Here is a 22,360-nt window from a genome sequence, read left to right as displayed (position 1 = left end):
ACCAAATCAATTGGACACCAAAATTTGCATGGATGTATGTCTAGGGTAGCCTAAGAGCCATGTGAAGTTTCATCCCCAACAGGGTTTAGGGTCTAGGGTTTAGGGTTTAGGGTTTAGTCGTGCTACTGGGGATTGTAAAAATGTACGCATTATACCTTCCTCGTGGCACATACCAAATCAATTGGACACCAAATCTTGCATGGATCTACATCTAGGGTAGCCTAAGAGCCGTGTGGAGTTTCATCCCCAACCGGGTTCAGGGTTTAGGGTTTAGGGTTTAGTCGTGCTAGTAGGGATTGTAAAAATGTACGCATTATACCTTCCACATGGCGCATACCAAATCAGTTGGACACCAAATCTTGCATGGATGTACGTCTAGGGAGTCTAAGAGCCGTGTGAAGTTTCATCCCCAACAGGGTTTAGGGTTTAGGGTTTAGGGTTTAGTAGGGTTGGACACCAAATCTTGCGTGGATGTACGTCTAGGGTAGTCTAAGAGCCATGTGAAGTTTCATCCCCAATAGATAAGCCCACATGCATATTTCATTAGTACGTGCGCCATTTTTCATACGTAGTTGTGCTAGTAGGGATTGTAAAAATGTATGCATTATACCTTCCACGTGGTGCATACCAAATCAGTTGGACATCAAATCTTGCGTGGATGTACGTCTACGGTAGCCTAAGAGCCGTGCAAAGTTTAATCTCCAATAGATAAGTCCACATGCATATTATGTTAGTACGTGCACCATTTTTCATACGTAGTTGTGCTAGTAGGGATTGTAAAAATGTACGCATTATACCTTCCACGTGGCACATACCAAATCAGTTCGAGACCAAATCTTCCATGGATGTATGTCTAGGGTGGCCTAAGAGTCGTGCGAAGTTTCATCCCCAATAGTTAAGTCCACATGCGTATTTCATTAGTACATGCGCCATAGCTTTGCCACAGTCGTGCTAGTAGGGATTGTAAAAATGTACACATTGTACCTTCCACGTGGAGCATACCAAATCTGTTTGAGACCAAATCTCGCGTGGATGTATGTCTAGGGTGGCCTAAGAGTCATGCGAAGTTTCATACCAACAGATAAGTCCACACGTGTATTTTATTAGTACGTGCGCCATAGCTTTGCCGCAGTCGTGCTAGTAGGGATTGTAAAAATGCACGCATTATACCTTCCACGTGGTGCATACCAAATCAATTGGAGACTAAATCTTGCATGGATGTATGTCTAGGGTGACCTAAGAGTCATGCAAAGTTTCATCCCCAATAGAAATGTCCACATGTGTATTTCATTAGTACGTGCACCATTTTTCATACGTAGTCGTGCTAGTAGGGACCAACAGATAAGTCCACATGCATATTTCGTTAGTACGTGTATGAATTTTCTTAGTCACGTTTTTAAAATGTCCTAAAGCACAAAACAAATGACAAAATTACTGCTAATAAACAATTTTTTATTTTACAAACACAACAAATCCCATTGAGAAGACATCGGACATCATGTATAAAATAGAATCTAATACAATGATGTGTATGAATGTGTATACAACCATCAGAGTGAAATACAAAATATGAGTCCATGAAAATTACAATGGTACGGTCACATAGTGAGCCTATACATATCGAATACAAAAATGTGTAATCAATTAGTGATACCCAATAAAAATCAATCTGATCAACTGATGATCCCAAAAAATATGATATGTAATGTGCTACTCCTCAAGATCAACTCTCATGCCAATAGTTGCAAGTATGCTCTCGTGATCCGCCACTGCAAGGTGCCATCGTGGAGTGGATGTCACCTTGCGAGTGCGAACACGACTCAAAGTAATCTTGATCGCAACAACAAGATGAGAATACATGTATGCCTCCTGATCCACCATGTACTCCTGGAACTCAATATAGCGACCACGCCTCTGTATCTGCTGAAAATAGTGGCCACCTATGATCATGCTATGAGCATTGAAGTGCATCCCATGCCCATCCACTGTATCCTCATTTAGCACACTCTTCAGCATAGAGCATCACAACAAGTAATAATCCACACCCTCCTCATTGCCCTCCGAAGCAATAACCGCGAAGATATCACCAATACACAAAATATCTGTAAGCTAGTCATAATATCTAGAGGAACTGAATCCCGCATCCTGATCATCATGTACCTCCTCCCAAGGCTGGAAAGGAGAAAGCACTCGCCGTACCCATGGATCGGCCCATGGTATCATGGAGCAACCTCTCCAATCATCATCAATGCATGCAGAGCAAAAACATGCAAACCGTCGAGAAAAGATCGCGGGGTGAGACTCACCTATGCTCCTGATGGAATGGAAATCAAGAGTGCCAGACATTGAACGACAATCAAAAGGCCTAGACCAATCAAGACTCCCAATGTCCACGCACCAAAAATACTGACTCACCACCCTATCGTCACGTGACTGAAACGAGGAGATAGCACTGGTGGATAAGTGCTGGCTACACCACCGCACCACATCATGTGCATCCTTGAAGCGATCGGCACTGTGATGCAACTGGTATCGATGCAAAGCATGCTTTACGTAAGCACCTGCACCATCATGCTCTCCCTTACTGTGCCTTGTCTCGAAGTAGCTCCATGTGATCGGAATGCCTGTCTCACGGTGCCATCTGTAGAACCAATAAAATTGTCTAGCAGATTTGAACTGACCACCACAGCCATCTAACCAGATCCAGTGCCACTGCCATGTGACACCATGATCCCTCAAGAAACTATCATGCAAAGTGAAGCAATGTTGCACAAAATGGGCATCATGCGATCGATCATCACTAATGTAGAAGTGATACTCTCGCACAATGACGCGTGAGTCCATGGTGCTATCAATGCCATCCACATGAGTCTGTGCATGACGATAGCTAATGTGCACAAATATAGCAACCTACAATATGGCATTGAAAAAAAATATGACTATTGAAATAATTTAATATAATGAGGCGGGGAAAAAATCAATACTCAATCACATGTCACCTGTTTGGAGAAATAATACTCCGATTGGATCTCATGCTGTGGTGCAAAGGTGTAATTCTCTGCAAAGTCCACCACTGAGACAACCACCCCTGTAGGAAATGTCCTCAAACATGCATAGAACTAACGATCCTCCCATTTCGCAATGTGCGAGTGGTGTATGTAGCGGTACAGCTTCCCTTGAAAACTGTCGATGAATGCAACATGTGTCTCCTTCCCCACAAGCTGCAACCTCCTCGACTGTGCACCACCATCTAATGTCAAGGTACTGTACTCATACTGCTGCCAACAAACCATCTGCACATCACAAGTATCTAGTGCAACTCGTGGCACTCTAGCAAAGTCACCACACAAATTACACCTGCCTTCCACACAATCAAGGGAGTGGAATAAAGCATCACCATCTCGTGTACACAATATGGAATGAATGAAGTCGCAAGGGCTAGTAGGAACCACTCCCCTATGACCATCAAGGGAACGGAATACGTCATACATCAATCCAAAATCCACATGGTAGCGACAACAACATGTGTCATGCTCCTGAGAGCATCGCACAAACCATGGCCTGCATCGCTCAAATGACCTCTGCCCAATCCTAAACTCCAAGTGCGCCTCTACAAACTGAGTGTACAACTCAGTCTGGGTACACTCCAAAAAACATGCACCATGCTCAATGTACACACCGCATGACACCCTCTTCTGCAATGCCTTCTTGAACACCGAGGATGCTCTGCAATGCTCCTCCCAAAACTATTGTATGAAGGACCTAGTGGAATCATCCAACAATTGATCGCTGCGAGGTGCACGACCACTCGAAGCCCAAAGAGCATCAGTCTCACTATCCTCTAGACTCTGCCTCCTAATCATGCCTACTCGTAATGTGCGTGGTGCAATCTAAAGAAGACGTGAAGCGGTACGCACATGGCCTATCACATGAGGTCTACTAATGGCAGCCACAATAGCACGACGTGTTGCCAAGGCATCACTGGAGTTCCTATGCTTAATAGAAGCCTAGGAACGTCGAACACTGCTAAGGACCTCGCTAGATACAACCCTATCTCTATGTGCACCAAGGCCAGCAAGCCTCCTACACTCTACCAAGTCAGGGTGATCAATCAGGGACGTGAGAAGAGAAGACTGCAAAGCTGGCATGAGGTCACAAAAAAAAGACTGCACAATCTTGCTAGTACGACGATGGATAGTGAACTTCGGCAAGTCACATCATGAAGCAACACTACTGCTGCAAGTTGGGGCAAGGGGATCAATGGGAGATGGTAGGGTGGATGGGGGAAGGGAGGTGCCAAGGGGAACGGGGGGAGGGGGAGGGGGAGGGGGGAGGGTGGAGGGGGAAGAGGTAGAGGTGGAGGCCAAAATGTAGGTGGCTAGGGGAAGGGCGGAGGCTAGAGGTAGGGGAGCGAATGAGGATGGGGGGACAATGGAGGTGGGGGTGGGGGTGGGGGTGGAGGTGGGATGTAGAGGTAGAGGTGGAGGTGGATCGGTGGTGGCAGCGCGAGCTCTAGCTCTAGATGCTCTCTTGCACTCACGAGCCTTCCGCTTGCGCTCCTCGTCAATGAGATTTGGGGGGGGGGGTTCCTACATCTTTTACGTCTACTAGCTCTACGGCTTTGAGAACCCATTCTCAATGAAAGTAGGATGGAAGGTGTGACAAAGTGATGAGGAGGCAAGAATGGCTAAGAATGGGTGAAATGAACCAAAACGTTGTGTCTTATAGAGAGCCTAAACTCATCCACTAGATTGCTCTTCATTATTATTGGTGGAGAAGGTGCTAAGATTGAAACTAATTGGCTGGAATCCAATGTTAATTTCGAATATTTGCATCGTTTGATTTTATTGCAGTTTTGTACCTACAAATACCTCGATCGAGGTATGCTATGCCTAGGTCATATACCTCGATCGAGGTATTTGACCCCTCACGCAGGTATAAACCTCGATCGAGGTACCCCTCAGTCATAGCACATACCCCACAGTCATATACCTCGATCGAGGTATTCTATGCCTCATGCAGGTCATATACCTCGATTGAGGTATTCTATGCCTCGCACATCGTGATGTGTATACATGTGGCTGATGTGGCACCATGCATGGTCATGATGTGGTGAGATAGTCTCTTCCATGATGTGGAAAGGTGATGTGGCATTATGAGTTGGCATTCATGAGGTGGTAGATTGACATGGCAAATTGAGGTGGAGGGATTGGTGATGTGGCAAGGTTGACGAGGTATGCCAAGGTGGCAAGGTGTGATGACATGGCTCATGATGTGGAAGGATGAGGTGGCACATGTGGCAGCACGTGTGGCAATGTAAGGTGACATGGCAAGGAGTGATGTCACATCTCCTTGATGACATGGCACCACATGGTCTAACAACGTGGCATGGTTGCAAGGCAAAAATAGATGACTCAGCCTTCCGCATGGGTAGCATGCACACTCCAAAGGCTTGCCACTAGGGTCGGTGATGCTCCTAGCCTACCTTGTCTTGGTATTAGGCTTGGGTGGCCCTTTTTCCCCCACAAAAGGGAGATTTCACTCTTGGAGGCCATATCGTACGTTTCCCTTACTCAAATTTAACCAAAATTTTTTCCTCTTATTCATCATGAGGAGGACTAAAAATATTGACATTTTTGAAATGTTTGGTCATGTTTGAGAATTACTAGATTTATTTTTAATATTCTTTGTTGATCCTCTGAGGAGTAAAAGTAAAAATTAAACTTCAATCTTCCTAAATCTAACTGTTGGATTTGGGATTTGATGATTCAACCACACACCTAAAAAAATGTGGTGTGCTACTAAAATGCATGTATTTTATGTCTTTATTTATTATAAATAATTATTTATAATTAGATAAATAATTCAAAAGATTACCAATAAATCAAGTTAAGCTCTACATAATGCAAAGAGACCACTTACAAAGTTTCAATAACATTTCGTCTAAAATGAGTGAGAAATTTAGAATTTAATATGACACTCTCTGTTCGTGACAAACGTGTGACCACCCTGGAACCATGCCGTGTGACACAAAGAAATTTTATGTGTGTGCATCGAATTTTCGATCAGACTATATGATTGTGTGCATAATAGCAAGTGTGATGTTGTGTCAGAAGACTTCATAGACTAGATCCATAGGGAAGTAGGTGAGATTTGCATTTTTGTGTTCTAAAAAGCTTGTTTTTCCACCTCCTAAGGATTGGGGAGTGAACAAAAAGTGGACACCCTTAGCTTGCTACTTCCCTCAAGAGGGAACTCAACTTGGCGGTGAGCTCAATCTAGCACAACATTCAATATTGGATAGGGAACTCAATCTGGTGGTGAGCTCCAGCACACTAACACATGCTCTCAATGTGTTATAGCATATCACCAGGTTGAGTTCTCCTTCCCTAGCATCGAAGGTTGTGCTCAATTATGAGAGTCTCATCACCAAGTTGAGTCCTCTGCCAGTGCTTGATGGAACAACGATGACCTGTTTCCCTTGGCTCCCCATCCTGCAACTCCCTTGGTCATGGCTATGGCTGGTAAAGTGTTACAGGATGGAGAACCAATGTAAACAATGGATCCCATGACTTGGGCAGCATTATGAAGGGGCATCGAGATTGCAGCAGAAGATTCATCATAGGGGTAGCAGGGGGCTTGGAGAGAGCATGGAAGGGGGTAGGAGAGAAATTTTCTTGGGTTGCATCAATTGTTTCTTTGCTCTTAAGGCCTTTATATAGCTATAGACTTGCCACCCTCCCACTCTTTTTCCCTTCGTTTCTTGTGTCAATTATGTGACTCTGGGCACTTATCGCTATTGCTAAGAGCACACAATCCACCCGTTGGATTTTTTTGGTAGCCCAGCTTAGTGTAGGCAATCATCTACATCATCATCTGGCCATGACGTGCGATTAGATGGTTGCCATGCTATAATTTATTCGTCATCAGAGCCAAGATCATGATAATTCAATAGGAAGAGGGGGGGAGTGGTGGCACATGCACCCAACTTACTGGTATCCTAGCCTAGCCTAGGCAGTCATTTACATCATCGTCTAGCCATGACAAGTGATTAGATGGTTGCCGTGGGAGAATTTATCGGTCATCGGAGCCCAGATCATAATAATTCAATGGGATGAGGGGGGACGAGCAGTGGCACATATACCCAGCTTTGATGATAGCTCAGTCTAGCATAGGCAGTCATATACATCATCGTCTAGCCATGACGTGCGATTAGATGGTTGCTCATGATGTGTAATTAGATGGTAATTCTAACAGTGTGATATGTTCTTACAGTCTATCTCAGCTTAATGCTAGTTCTCATTCTAAACTATTGCTATTACAGCCTGATAAAATGATTGAATGCTAATCTAAGCTTGTGAACTAGATGCAAAGTCATTGGTATTACAGTCTAATTTCAGCTCAATGCCAATCTAAGCCTGTGAATTAGATGGTCCCTCATGCACAATCTTTGTCACTAAAACAAACTCGGTGGTTGTTTAGGATTAGGATACTATTTGGGATTTACATTTTTCCTTGTTTGGGATTTATTGATTGTGATTTACTTAAACAATTGCGGTGCTTGTTTAGGATTTACTAAAAGTTATATTTTGGGGGGATTGCAGGTAATTCTAAACTAACAAAAATGCATTTCATTGCTAGTGCATACCTCCTCTGACCAGTGCCTACCTCCTCTAGCCTTAACTGGTGTTTGAGCTGACCCAATCACGATTGCATGATGTTCCAACCACCGAGCTGGTTTAGGACAATCACATTAAGTCCAAGCCATCCAAGTTTTGGTATTTGAGCTAAACTAGCCAGACGGTTGCATGATATTCCAACCATCGGTTTGGTTTAGGCAATCACATAATTGGTGTTTGAGCTAACCCAACCACGATTGCATGATTTTCCAACCACCGAGCTGGTTTAGGACAATCACATTAAGTCCAAGCTAGCCTGGTTCTGGTGTTGAGCTGAACTAGCCACACGGTTGCATGATATTCCAACCGCTGGGCTAGTTTAGGACGATCACATTAAGTCCAGGCTAGCCTACTAAACTATCCCAAAGCTCAATCACAAACAACCACCAGCCTGAGGCAACCACCCCCACTGACCTACATTGTATCAAGAAATGAAACAAGTAAACTATCCCAAAGCTCAATCGCAAGCAACCTCTGACCTGCATTGTATCAAGCATGTGTATGATGTGCTCATCAAACATCTTGCATCCCACCTACTTTCTACAAATGTCCTTGTTATTTGGAGAAACTCTCGAGAGATGCACAAAGAGTGGAAGCATTGATTGCAATAGTGGTGACATTTTGGCATGAAAATACAAGGTGTTGGTAGGGTTGTCACTCTATGAACTTTAGGGTGCAGGCTAAAGCTTGTGAAGACTCAAAAATGGTAATTACCTGAATGGTTGGATGTTGCTTCCTAAAATGCTACCACCAATCGTGACATCACAGCTTGTTTTCTTCGCTCTGATAGCAATGATCAAATGCGTACATCTACAACAATTGCTTCCTGCTACTGCTCTGCAAGGGTTCTTCTGTTTCTTGTGCCCTAAAATTTTGATGTTTTTGAATAAATTGCTATATCCTATAGTCTTCAAGATGCATGCTTCAAAAACATGTCTCGTTCCAAATCCTTATTCCATAATTTTTTGCTCTCATGTTCAAGTTTGGAATATGTACTACAACTTGAAGACAAAGTTTGCTAAATTTTGTTGAGCAATGCATAAGTTATGGATCATGCAAGATACCTATATACAGAAAAGTCCCTAAACTTCACCAAAAATAGCTACACCCAAGCAAACAATGACCCAATGTATTGAACTACCCTCAACCCCCTCAATAGTGTTCATTACTAAAGAAGCTTCGTAAGAGACCAATTAACCTTATTCGTCTTGCCGAATTAAAATTTGATAACCAATGCTCTTGGTTGCACCTTACAAGCTACCAACAAGGTGCCACCAAAGAATGGAAGGAGATGTTTCCAACACATGTCATAATAATGGTCTAATAATTATGGCATCACCTTCAATTCTCCATTGCCTCGAAAGTATAAGAACCATGCCACTGTGGGACATGAAGATAAATCTAGTGAGCTTATGTTTGTCTTTAGTACATATGGGGCCCTCTATCATGCCAGGTTTTTCCCCAAGCTACCGAAAATAGTCCTCAAGAAAAAAATAAGGACAAAGAATTTCCACAATGCACATGTCCTCAAAGTGCAATGTCCCTATCCAAAATATCCACAATGGATACAAACTTTCGCTAGGATTTAAACCTCAAACCTCAGTATCCATAGAGAAAGACTTTACAACTAAATAAGCTCCATTGTTGTTGCAATATCTCGTTTACACATGTGCATAAAGCAACATGTCATAGAAGGAAAAGATGTTACATGCGCTTGTGCTAACGGCCGTGTGCTTTTTCGGCCGGCCTATGCCGACCCTAGTCCCCATTAGGAAAAGATGAAGCTCATTTTGGGGCCTTTTAGGTTAGGCAAAAATAGAGATCCTCCAATGAGAGACATGCCAACGACGGTTACATAAAGCACTTTATGCATCCCCAGGCCACCGCGCAGTTAATGAATGAATCTGCATCATGAGCATTTTTGTCCGCGCACCAAACTTGGGCATGCCCGTAAGTCCCGAGGTGCCATGTAGAACTCATATACATCTGCAATTACATGTCAGTAGATGCTATTGCATGTAATTTAGCTCCTGTAGCATATCTACCAGCGGATTGTCCAAAATTATTGGACTCTTGTGCGTCTTTAGATTATCGCCCATTCTGTCGCATTGTATAGTTCTGCACTAAACTTATTCTAACATTAATAGCAGGCGCAGATCATGCACCGATCAAAGCCATAACATGCTGCTAATCCAGTCCCAGGTCCTCCAATTGCGTGTCGCACGACAAGATTCAAGCTCATATCGCAGAATTAACACTATAAGTTGATTTCAGCCAAAGAGTACGCAGCCATTTCATAGATCCTACCAGGTTTCCAATCATCATGATGCGTGGTCGTCTCTCAGCTGTGCTCACACTCTTGCAGCTGATGCTTCTGGCTCTCGCCGCATCTGGGTCAGATATCTACATCGTTTTTATGGAAGAAGATCCCGTCGTGACCAAATTCTTGGGATATAGTGGTGCTGCAGAGAGCACCAACGTGCATGCCTTAAGGTAAGCCAGTCACGTTATTCCTTGATATCAAGGGTCTGTGTCTAATTTCAAAGTTATGCTTTATCTCTGCGATAAACAGGAGGGTGTCAACAGCTGAACTCTCAGTTTCCGATGTTGCTTATTGTTTCTACAGCCCAGAAGCTCAACGGTATACGGCTTACCTGACAGAGATGCACGATTCATTGCTGGAACAGACTTTGGAGCCGGGAGGCTACCTAAAGCTCTACTCCTACACCCATATTCTGAATGGATTTGCTGTTCAGCTCAGCCATGAGAAGGTAGTCGCAATAACATAGGCCTTCTTATATTACATCGAAAGCGTGAATGAAGTGAGAATTAATATTTGGAACTAATGCTGGTATTGGATGGAACAAGTTGTGTTCGGATAGATTAAATAAGGAATCAATCGGCAGATAGCCTTGTTCCCGATAATCATGCTTCGAGACTCAGAACCGAGGATATGTTTTGAGCTCAACAAGAAGTGTCCTGATAATTAAACTACATGCAAATGCTGTGAGATTCCATGTAGGTAAAATTGAAATTATGCGAGGGATTGCGTGGTAGCAATCATAGGAAGTCATGTTCATATGAATATAAGCATATTTCTACTCAGGAATTTGTTATGAGCTTCATTTTGAAAACTAAACAAGGGTGACGGAATTCACGTGCAAAAAGTGTTGTGTTATTTATCACACATAATCAACGTATGTTAAGAAGTTGATAACTTTAAATCAAATCGATGATCTGATTGATTGTGAAAGAAATTATTGTGTCGTGATGCCGCAGATAGAATTACTAACATCAGCAACGGGGGTGAGGCACATCCAACGTAGCCGTCAGGCGAAGCGTCAAACTACACATACTCCGGAGTTCTTGGGCTTGCCTGGGGGTGCGTGGCGTGATGTGGGAGGAATTAAAGATGCAGGAGAGGGAGTGGTGATCGGATTAGTGGATACAGGCATCGACCCTACCCATCCAAGCTTTCTGGACGATCCATCCAAGCCTTATCTTACCCTCCCAAACTTCCAGGGCGGTTGCGACGTTGGACCCATGTTCCCTTCCGGATCTTGCAATGGCAAGCTCGTTGCAGCTCGCTTCTTCAACAAAGCTGTCATTGCTTCAGGAAATTTCAACGCTTCTGTTGATTACGCATCGCCTTTCGATCAAGACGGGCACGGAACGTAAATATGCTCCTCTCTGTATCCCATCACATACATCTACATCATCCTAACCCTTCACCTAAAAAAGGTTGTTGTGGATAGATCTAGTGTTGATCGATTACGTTTCTTGCATGCCTGTTATTTTGTGCAACCTCTTTGTCCTTCTCGAAGTTCCTGTTGGCATAACTAGCTCGTTGACTTAGGTTGCTGGTTTGATAGGCATACAGCTTCCACTGCTGCTGGAAATTCAGGCATTCAAGTTGTTATCAATGGAGTGAATTTTGGTAATGCCAGTGGTATGGCTCCCAGAGCACGGTAAGAATTTGGCGCCCTAGTTATCGAGAGCAGCACACCTCAACATTCGATGCTGGTGTTATCCACATTGTTGTAGCTTGTGCGCGTGATGATATCTAAGCATGTGTGCATTTTTCCAGACTGGCGGTTTATCGATGTCTTTATTCAGTTGCAGACGAAGCGGATGTGGTTGCAGCAATCGATCAGGTGTAGTTTCTCAACATTTGCACAATTTTTAAAGCTGAAAAAAGACTTTCCATGGATCGTCGCTTCTCGATGCAGGCGGTTCGAGACGGAGTGAACATCTTGAGCATCTCATTGAACTTCGACTTGGATGACGAAAACATAGCAACATTCCTGAGCGCGTTTGACATAGCTATGCTCTTTGCTTCCAAAGCCGGAGTGTTCACAGCAAATTCAGCTGGCAATAGTGGCTCTAGGCCGAGTAGCATGCAATCTAATTCCCCTTGGGTAATGACGGTAGCTGCGTGCTCTACTGATAGGACGTATCCGAAGGGCATTGCGCTTGGGAACAATCTGACTGTGAATGGAGTAGCTTTATCATGTAAGATCTTATCATTCACCCATCAATTACTGGTCTTTTGATTACTAATTGTGCTTTCGTCATCGAGGATTCCCGGATTGCTAAGCTTCTGTACACTGCAATTTGATCCATGGCTTGTGGAGTCTGGATCTTCTTTCCTACCTCATCTCTGTGAGATCCTCGGTTCTAAGACTGCTAACGTTGCGATTCTCCATCTCATCTAGCCCATGTCTTCCATGCCTTGTGTAGCGGGTACTTCAGAAGGAATTATGTACCCTTTGATCGCAGCGAAGAACGCTTTGAAAACAAATTTCACAAATCAAAGCTTCCCATGCCAGCATTCTGAGTTTTACGACAAAACGTTGACCCAAGGAAGCATCCTCCTGTGCGTCTTCCCTCAGTCCGTCGACCAGATGAATACGTCGCTGCTACTATCTGTAGAGAAAACTGTGAACAACCTTGGTGCAGTGGGATTTGTTCTAGATATCAGCAATTCAAGTCGAGGCAACATGCTTACCTTCATCGTAGAAACGCCAGCCGTTGTTGTTTATGACAGCGATGATTCACAGGTGAGAATTCATGGATTTGTGTCAATAAAAGCTGCATATTCAAATCCATGAATTCTATCTAAGGAATGCTATTCAAATCGATTTCAATCATCAACATAACTTATCAATGCCTTGAAATGTATCTCTGGCAGGCCATTTCTGAGTACTACAACTCAGTCAAACATCCGATCGGGAGAATTTTAGGCAACATAAAGGGCGAATTTGCAACGAGGGCGCCCCTCGTAACAGGCTTTTCATCAAGAGGTCCAAGCTTTGCCAACATTTCAACGGAGGAGCCGATCGATTTGCTGAAACCCAATATCTTAGCTCCAGGTCTCTCCGTCTGGGCTGCGTATAGCCTAGGTGCAGAAATGCAGGACGAATACCACGACGAATTCTTCGGTAAACTCATGACTTGAATGCAAAGCGAGCGTTCCAACAAATTATTCAACCGCTCTTTCTATTCATGTCGCCAACAACAATATGATCATGGCAAATGATTATGCATTGTAACTAATAATGGAATAAATTGCTGATGATTATGCATTGTAACGAATTATGCACATTGCACACAGGTGCCAGATTCGCTTCTCTATCTGGTACGAGTATGGCTGCACCCCACATAGCTGGAGTAGCAGCACTGATCAAGCAAAGGCACCCAACGTGGAGCCCTGCAGCCATTGCCTCCGCACTGTCAACTACTGCAACCACAAAGGACAATAGGGGATGGATGATCCGTAACGACGAGAGCTTGAAACGTGCAACTCCCTTCGATTTCGGGTCCGGATTCGTGAATGCAAAGGAGGCCATGGATCCCGGTCTGATCTTTGATGCAGGTACAGTGAAACTCAGTTCTAGGAGCCTCGTTACCTACGGAAAGCTACGAATGCAAACCACCATATTGACACGCTAGAAGTTAGAGTCGTGATCTAGATCTAACGGGGATCTAACCATTGCAAGCTATGCAGAAAACTCGGGGAAACGTTGGAAGTGTGTGACTTGGAGGATTGATCAAAATTTAAAAAATGGTGAAAGGAGTGGGTTATCTTTCTAACAGTAGTGGGATTCTGCAGGGTTCATGGATTACATAACTTTTGCATGCGGAGTAAGGTCTGGGGAGGAGGTGCATAATGTCACTGGAGTTAGCTGCGAAAGGCTAACGTACTCCCAGTCGGGCACTAGTAAACCAACAGACTTGAATCTACCATCCATCACGGTGGTAGCTCTGCCTCATAGTCCACTGCAAGTAAGACGGACGATCACCAATGTGGCTACGATGTCCGAGAAGTATACAACGGTAGTTAGTCTTTACAAGAATCGAACCCCGCTGGTAGTGACTATCTCACCGCCCTCCTTCACATTATCGTCGGGAGCCTCAATCAACCTCACCCTCACCATCTCTGTTCATCATCACCATCAGCAACATCAACAGCAGCAACAACCACAACAATACCAACATATCCATAGTTCCAATGCAACCCTACCTGGACTTGGTCGCCAACCTCGCCACCATCATTATTGCTTTGGAGAGATTGTCTTCCATGGAGACCAAGGCCACTCTGCTAAAATCCCCCTTGCTATCTTTCCTGGCCCCACCCCCCTGCCCCGTACTGTCTCCTAATAACCTTCTTCTTAAAGCTAAGTTTCTACCCTTTCTCATCCACCATGCATAACTAAGCTCTATTTGACAAATTTGGCAATGAAAATGCTCTGAAATTCTTTCAAGATGTTCAAGGGAATGTTTTCAGCAATCTTAAGTATTATGAGAGAAGAGCTTATGGTCTTCGAATAGCATATATGGATTTGGAGTCTACCCTTTACTTAAAGGTCAATTGTAGTTCTTGTTTTTTTTTCTTTCTATTTTGATTTGGACTTTCTTGCTTTGTGTGGATTTTTTTTGAAATGGTCACCTCCACTCAATATCACTTGGTAAACTTTAAAATTGGGGCATTACATGGGTCAAGTCCACACAAATATGGCCTAACAAAGCCAAAAATTCAGTGAAGTTTAAAGTGATGACCTCCACTCACTTAGACATCATGGGTACATTTGCAGCACTACATGGGTAACCTCCACATGAATATCGATGCCTAATAAACTTAAAATTCCACTCAAATTCCACCAATGTTGTCAGTGGTGACCTACACTCAATAATGATGTAGTAAACTCCAAAATTTGACTCAGTTATAGCACATAACCACACATTTGTGTGGAGGGAGAGTTGGCACACCATACCATTATCGCCAAAACTATTGTTGCTATTACTTCGGTAGTGAAAGTGGCTCTAAAGAAGAACAAATGTCATATTTCTTCCCTCGTTTATATTTTACTGCAACCATAGGGATCGTTGCACAAGCAATTTTTGAAAAAACTATTGTTACTGTAGTGAAAATGGCTCCAATAACCAGTACGGTGGTTTAGAACTATGATAACTCCAATAACCAGTGCGGTGGTTGCAAGAAAACTATACTAAATTGCAATGCCTGCATTTTCCTTAGCTTGCAACTAAACTAGCTCCAAGAATTTGTGCGGTGGTTGAGAAATTATTGCATAATGCATAGTAAGAATAGAGGAAATATGCATGCCTAAGCATGAAAATGATATTTTATCCACATAAAAATTTGCAAGCACAAGGATATTACTCTCATTAATGCCTACACAGAGTAGCATATCCATAAGACACACACACACACATTGCTAGAGGGAATTTTGGACTCAAAAAGGGCCTCTTGGATTAGTCCCTTAAGATTTGTGATTAGCAAACCAGCCAATGGGAAGGCTTGGGCATTAAAAGAGTGGAGGATTTCATATTGGCCTCTCATTGGTGGAGAGTACTCCTTGGTCCCCACTAGGCTTCCACTTGCCTCTCTCTTGCCCCCACCACCTCTTAAGGCATTTACTCCCCCCTTTCACTTTTGGATGGTCCCCATACCCTCCTAGGCTCTCTTGGTAGGCCCCCAAATCCGTGACTTTTTTTTCCCTCCAAAAAAGCAAAAATTTCCAAAATTGTCCCTAGCACCCCAAACTCCTCCCAGGAGTCTCCCCAAACTATCCCCATTGACCCCCACCTTTCTCTCAGCCTCTTCCTCCTCTCTACCTTCTCTCAACCTGCTCCCAACCTCTTCCTCCTCTCAACCTCCTCTCAGCCTCCTCCCAACCTCTTCCTTCTCTCAACCTCCTCTCAGCCTCCTCTCAAACTCTTCCTCCTCCCAACCTCTTTATCTTTGCTTGCTCCCATTCTTTCTACAATCATGAAGGACTCCCCTTCCCCTAGGCCAAAGCTATCAATTCAATCTTGTGTGGGTTGCATTTTAAAGGACAACAGTGATATTTGGATCCCTCAAGAGTTTAGGTTAATATCAAGGGTCACAATGCAACCATCTGCAATAGGTCCATTGAAGGTTTCTAGAAAGGATAGACCAAAGAAAGAGAAGCATTGGAAGGGTCGCATTGTTGGGCTTTGTAATACAAAAAAAGGACTTAAGATGAAGGTTCAGCATGTGTACATAGCTCGAGACATGAACTTGGATCCTGCCAGCCAAACTTGCTTTCCTTCAAATTGTATTTCTCTTTTACATTGACTTTTTTTCATTTTCAATTCACTTGTGTATTCTAATGATTGTATGTGAGCATGCGTTTTGAGAGAGGGTGTCATGGTGATAGTAGAGGGGGAGGGGGGGAGGGAGAGAGAGAGAGAGATGGGGGGGTTGAGGGGGGCTAGGGGGAGATAGTAGAGGGGAGAGATTTGTGAGAGAGAGAGAGAGAGAGAGAGAGAGAGAGAGAGAGAGAGAGAGAGAGGTGTGAGAGACAAAGATAGGTAGAGAGTGAGAGAGACAGATTGATTAGCCCATTAACATCTTTCTTTGCTTTCTATGTAGATATCTTTCCCTCTACCAAAGTTGAAACCCAGCCTCTAGATAGTCTCACGAGAATATTTCAAGCTTTCCATTCAAATATTGGGGAATTAATGTTCTCAGGTCGAAGTGTTACCTCCTTCACAAAGTCTAGTATTTTTTTCTATAATTCATGTTATCAAGTTCCTTGAAGAGAAGGTGCATATGGAAGCCTACGTCCTATTCCTCTCCCTAACTTTGATATTCCAGAATGGCCTCTTCCTGATCCATTCTCTATAGATGCATTTAGAAATCAGATATTCAATCATCAATGAAGTTTACTTTCGGTTCAAAATCTGTGGGTGTTAGTTGGTTCATGCCCTCCATTACATTTATTTATTTTTTCAAATCAGTCTTCATTCACAAGACAAAGACCACATGGGTATGCAAAGGCCTAGAAAATGAATTTCTTGATAATCTTCTATACCCAATGTGGGATGTTAGAGAGGGTTTGCAGAAGAGAGACCATTTTTGATGTATACTTACTAATTAGTAATAAGATATCAAATAGGGTGGAGTATTTGCTACATGAGATATGCTTACAGAAGTTGGAAAAATAATCATGGCACATGGATACCTATGGATTGTGATGTAGTAGGGACACCACAGAGGTAGAGGTACGTATGCCCAATGGGGATATCCAATATCTTGAGGTCACATGTAGTTGGAGCTTGAAGCACGTATCGTTGTCACCTTTGATGATAGTGATTTTTTCTTTACACTAAAAGGGAAGATAGTGAGAAGGCGACTCGAAGGAACATCAATGCTTGAGAAATGGAAGCCTCCTTGTAATGTCCATTCATACTGGTATTGAATAAATGTAATAGTTTTTGAAGTGTGATGTCATTTGTACTAGCAAAAAGAGTATACTTAATAAAATTAGTAGTTTTTTATGTGTGTTGTAATGTTTTGAAAATATGATATAGTTTTTGAAGTGTGTTGTAATAGCACTTGAATAAATGTAAAAGTTTTGAAACTATGTTGTAATAGTTTTTGACTAAATGTAGTAGTTTTTATTAAGTGTGATTCATTTGTACTAACGTAGGGCCCCCTAAATTCCCAAAAAAAAAACCATTATTTTGGGTGGCAGGGGGAGGCAGGAGTGGAATATGATGGCAAATAGCAGCTTGGGAGGGGGGAGGTTAATTTAATTAAAAACCACCCCTCCCAACCTGCTACGCGTGCAGCAGGTTGGGGGGAGAGGGGAGGATTTAACGTAATAACCCTCCCCCCTCCCAACCTGTTGCATGCGCAACAGGTTGGGAGGGGCGAAAGGTGTTAATGTAATTTAAAAAACCCCTCCCTCCCAACGTGCTGTGCATGTAGCAAGTCGAGGGGGAGGGAGAGGTTAACCTAATAAAAACCCCCCTTTCCTCCTAACCTGTTACGTGTGCAGCAAGTTGGGAGGTTAACCTAATTAAACCCCCCTCCCTCATGTTGCACGCACATCACATTAGGGGGGGGAGAGAAATTAACCTAATTAAAAACCCCCCCTCCCAACCTACTAAGTTATGCTAAAAATTTATCCCTCCCTCTATTTTTTTACTTTAAAAATAAATAAGTTAAAGACTCTCTTCCTTTATTTAAAAAATAAATAAATTCAGTTAAGTTAATTGTTTGTATTATTTGAATTTTTTTATTATGATAAAATTTAAAAAGTAAAAATAGAATAAAGTTACCAAATATGAAAATAAAGAAAAGACACGAAACATTTAACGTGAGAAATTTTATAATTAAAGAAAAAGGAGGTACAATTTATGTTTATTTTCTTTTAATCTCTTTGTAAATTAAAGCAAGTTTATTTTTCTAGTTAAAGCAAATATTAAACAAATTTTTTAAAGTGAAGAAAAAGAGAAATATACATCTCCCCTCTCTCTCTGTTATTAACCTTCCTTGAAATTTAAAGAAAGGGAAATATTAAAGAGGAGAAAATTCAAAGTGGGAAAAAATTCAAAGTGGGGAAAACATTAAAGTGGGGAAAAATATAAAAGTCAAGAACAAGAACTGGAATTGCGAATGTATATGTTTACTTGAAACTTTTTGTGGAATTTTTAAATTCTTGATGCTACGGATGCTATCGACGTAGAGTTATTGTTAGGGTAGCTGTTATGCTTTGGTTAGTAGTACTAAGGAGGGATTTTCAACTCCAAAAGACTTAAGTAGTTAGACACATGTTTTTTAGATAGTTAGACACTTGCTTTTTTACATCTCCCATGAAATAAGTTCTAATGTAAACAGATATAAATTTGCAAGAAATCATGGAAAAGTCTGTGGCTCCCAAGGTCATTAACAAGGAAATCACGGCACAGTCTGTGGCTCCCAAAGGTCAAGGTCATTAACAGATACATCGATCATGGCTGGTACTTCATGATAGGAAAAAATGCATCATGTTTTTTGTTAGTCTCACTGAGCAACATGTTTCAAGCCCAAAATCTAGCATAGAGGCAATAAGGATTGCTGGCATGTTCACAAGGATAGATATTCAAGAAGAAAATGGTTTGATCAAAGTTATGTGTACAGGCAAGAATAATGAATTGCTACTCCATACTCTATGAGTTAGCGAGACAAGAAGAACTTCATAAAGGCTATACCAGACTCACACTTAGTTCAAGGATCTTAAGAAATACTTCTAGCCTTGGGATCTTTGAAAAACATATGGGATGCATTCATAAACATTGTTTTACCTACAGCAATTGTGCCACCAATAGTATCTCGTGCTGAAGGAGAACCCCTCGCAACATCTAAAGTTGTAACAAGTGTGCCACCAATAGCATCTCACTATAAGGTTGTATTATCTTCGACTGCAACAATAGGAACTCCAAGGATTCATCTTGAGATTGATTCGACTGCCACTGCTATTCAAAGAAAAAAAGCCAAAATAACTCCAGTGCCACGTGTAGATCATTTGAGTGTAGCTTATCTACAAGTAGGCGAGAAGTTGGATAATGATGAAGAGGATGTAGATGAATTAGATGATTCTTTACTAAGCTGAGCTTTCTGAGGGCATGAAAAGCTTACATCCTCCCGAAGACGAGGGATATATTTGGGGATTGTCTCAATACATCATGATCATGCCAATGATTGATTGTGCTTCCTTGTTCACCAATCAACAAAATCTTGATGAGGAATTTGCATGCAAATTGTATGAAGATACGAGGGCCAGTAAATTGCCATTTTTTGGTGATATCACTCTACATCCCATGTCATTTAAGAGACATCAAGAAGATGATCCTCAATTGCATGTTGTCAAATTTCAAAAGGCCGAAGACTTTCACAATGCCTTTGAAAGCTTCAAAACTGGTCAAATGCTTGACAAGACATGGGGTAGAAAGTGGTTGAGTACAATGGATATTGACGGCACACCAACAAAGTATCTTAGAGCAAAAATGCCAAAGATCATAGAGATAGAGTATGGAAACATCAAGAAGAAGGTCTTGGAGCACACCTTTCAAAAAGTATAGCAACTCATTCTGCTTTTAGCTTCTCCTATGATATCTTGTTATCATAGGAGCATACAAATTCTATACACATCAATGGCCTTGATATAGAGTGCTTCATGGCAATGAGAGAAGATGCTTAGGAGAAGCCATGTGTATTTTTCATTGATGAGTTATAGGACCTTACAGTGTCGGGGATAGTTGATCTCATATGGTTTATCATAGAAGGTCCTTTGGGTGATAAGAAAAGATCAACTTTGGTTCTATTCATGATAGAAGCACAAAGGGATCCCTTGTATGCAAGATTGACAACTGTCATTGGTACCCCCTTTCAAACGTATATCATGGTATATTTCAACACCATAACTATACTCTCACAGGCGGCACTGCCATTCATGTCTTGCATCCTTTCTTGATTTGTTTCTTATCAAGGGGTGGTGGTCCTCTATTTGAAATTCCTATAAAGCTTCTGGAGCTATTTTACGTTGAGGAAGAATTGGCTAAACTAAATGCAACAATACAGGACTATCGAAAGCCGAAGCATCCCAACTTGATAGAGGAGATGCTAAGAAACTTATTGAATGTTGGATGGATGGTAGCACTTTATCGAATGGGTTACGCTGCAGAAACATTGCTATGGATGGGTATTAATGTAAATGTCATTGATACACCCCATCAAGTGAAATTTTTTAATACATATTACACTTGCACTACCTTCTTTGCAAAGGAAAATGTCAAAGAAAATAGAGAAGATAGTGACTCAAAGACTGATGAGACTCATGATTAGATATGATTCAGAGGAGGTTGAAAGCTCTACATCAGGTGAGAACACACCAAATGAAAGATGCTTAAAGTTGCGAGAGGATCGTAAATCAGAAAGAAGAGTCAAGGAGGTTCACCTTACCATATGGGAAGGTCGAAGGAAGATCGTAATCCATGAAGTGCAAGGAAAAGGGAAGGCTATAGAAGTGGAAACTAGAGACAAATTAAAACCCATTGAGCCACCCAAAGTCTCATTAGAAGGTGGTTCAAGCAAACAAGTCTTACCTATAGAAGGTAATGATGAGCCAAAACTTCAATAGCCCGATAGCTCCAATGGATCCTAGTAAGGAGGTGCATGAGGATATTCATAAGGAAGAGCCGATAGCTATAGTGGATCCTAGGAAGGAGGTGGAAGAGCCTGCAACCCTAGTGGATAATAGCAAGGAGGTGGAAGAGGATCCTAGTAAGGAGGTGCATGAGGATCTTGATAAGGAAGAGCCAACAGCTCCAGTGGCAAATCCTAGGAAGGAGGTGGAAGAGCCTATAGCCCTAGCAGATACTAGTAAGGAGGTGGAAGATCTTGCAACTCCATCAAATGCTAGTAAGGAGGTGCAGGAGTATCCTGATAAGGAAGTGAAGACTCCAAAGTAGCCTATTAGTCATGACCCTAGTAGTCAAGGTGAGCACTCGGAGTTGCCACCAAGAAAAGTTTTGCTGTCACCAGTTGAGATGACTCCTCTAACTCTGAGCGGCACCTTTCTTCTTCAGATAAGCCTTCTTCTTTTTGCAATGTTTTACAAAATGCCATGGCTCATCATAGTATAAGCAATTCCTTTCTTTCTTTCTCTTTTTGTTATTGTCTTCATCTAAACAATCCATTCCATCATTAGATTTGAGCTTGCCATTGCCAGGATCACCCTTGCCTTTGCCTTTGATCCTATCCTAAGCTATCAGGCCTTGTCATCCTTATTCATACCATTGTTGTACTTTGTTTCTCGAGGTTCTTGCTATAGTAGTACTGGAACTAGCTCCTCGAAAGTCACCCATGCCTCGCCCTATGCCCTGCAAGCATCGTAGTCACAAAACTACTATAGCTTCGAGGGAGCATTCCCAACAACAACCATGCCTTCCTAGTTGAGATCGCCCTTTGACCAACTACTACACCACCTTCAGCTTGGTGATGTGTTTTTGTACTGCTTCCCCTTCATCCATCCTCGTGCTATATAGCCCTGTCTATCTCAAGGTCCATGGTTCTCACCTCATTGTCGAGCTCCTACATATCTGTCATCCAGGCCTCAAAACAAGTGTTTGCCACCATCTGAATATGAGGCATCACCATATCTGCCGTCGGAACCTACAATGATAGCCAAGGCTTTCACATTCTAGATATGCCATGATCTCACTAATGTAGGGTCTATTGGCATTATAACCACCATTGATGATGATGTGGCTGGAGTAGCTCTATGGTGGCCTGAGGTATCAACTCCATCCCCAATGCAATCCCCCACGACTCCCCCAACAGTAAGTGGCTCCAACCTTCACTTTCCACA

General features: G+C 42.4%; 1 protein-coding gene across 1 annotated transcript; it reads left to right on the top strand.

Moving 5' to 3' along the window:
• Nucleotides 1-10,032: 10,032 nt before the first annotated feature.
• On the top strand, nt 10,033-14,339 carry LOC147905657 (subtilisin-like protease SBT2.1). The gene is made up of 10 exons (XM_087373110.1): nt 10,033-10,180; nt 10,311-10,450; nt 10,959-11,353; nt 11,552-11,647; nt 11,767-11,833; nt 11,909-12,191; nt 12,420-12,739; nt 12,871-13,120; nt 13,294-13,554; nt 13,792-14,339. Exons 2-10 carry the CDS (start codon nt 10,343-10,345, stop codon nt 14,337-14,339), a joined length of 2,328 nt encoding a protein of 775 aa, XP_087229236.1. The 5' UTR covers nt 10,033-10,180; nt 10,311-10,342.
• Nucleotides 14,340-22,360: the final 8,021 nt, after the last annotated feature.

The sequence above is a fragment of the Dipteris shenzhenensis genome, chromosome 1 (genome assembly GCF_047967505.1).
Source record: "Dipteris shenzhenensis isolate YYH24624 ecotype China chromosome 1, Dip_SZ_1.0, whole genome shotgun sequence".
Taxonomy (NCBI): domain Eukaryota; kingdom Viridiplantae; phylum Streptophyta; class Polypodiopsida; order Gleicheniales; family Dipteridaceae; genus Dipteris; species Dipteris shenzhenensis.
The sequence above is the reverse complement of the archived record's forward strand: the minus strand, read 5'-3'. Positions and strand labels throughout refer to the sequence as shown.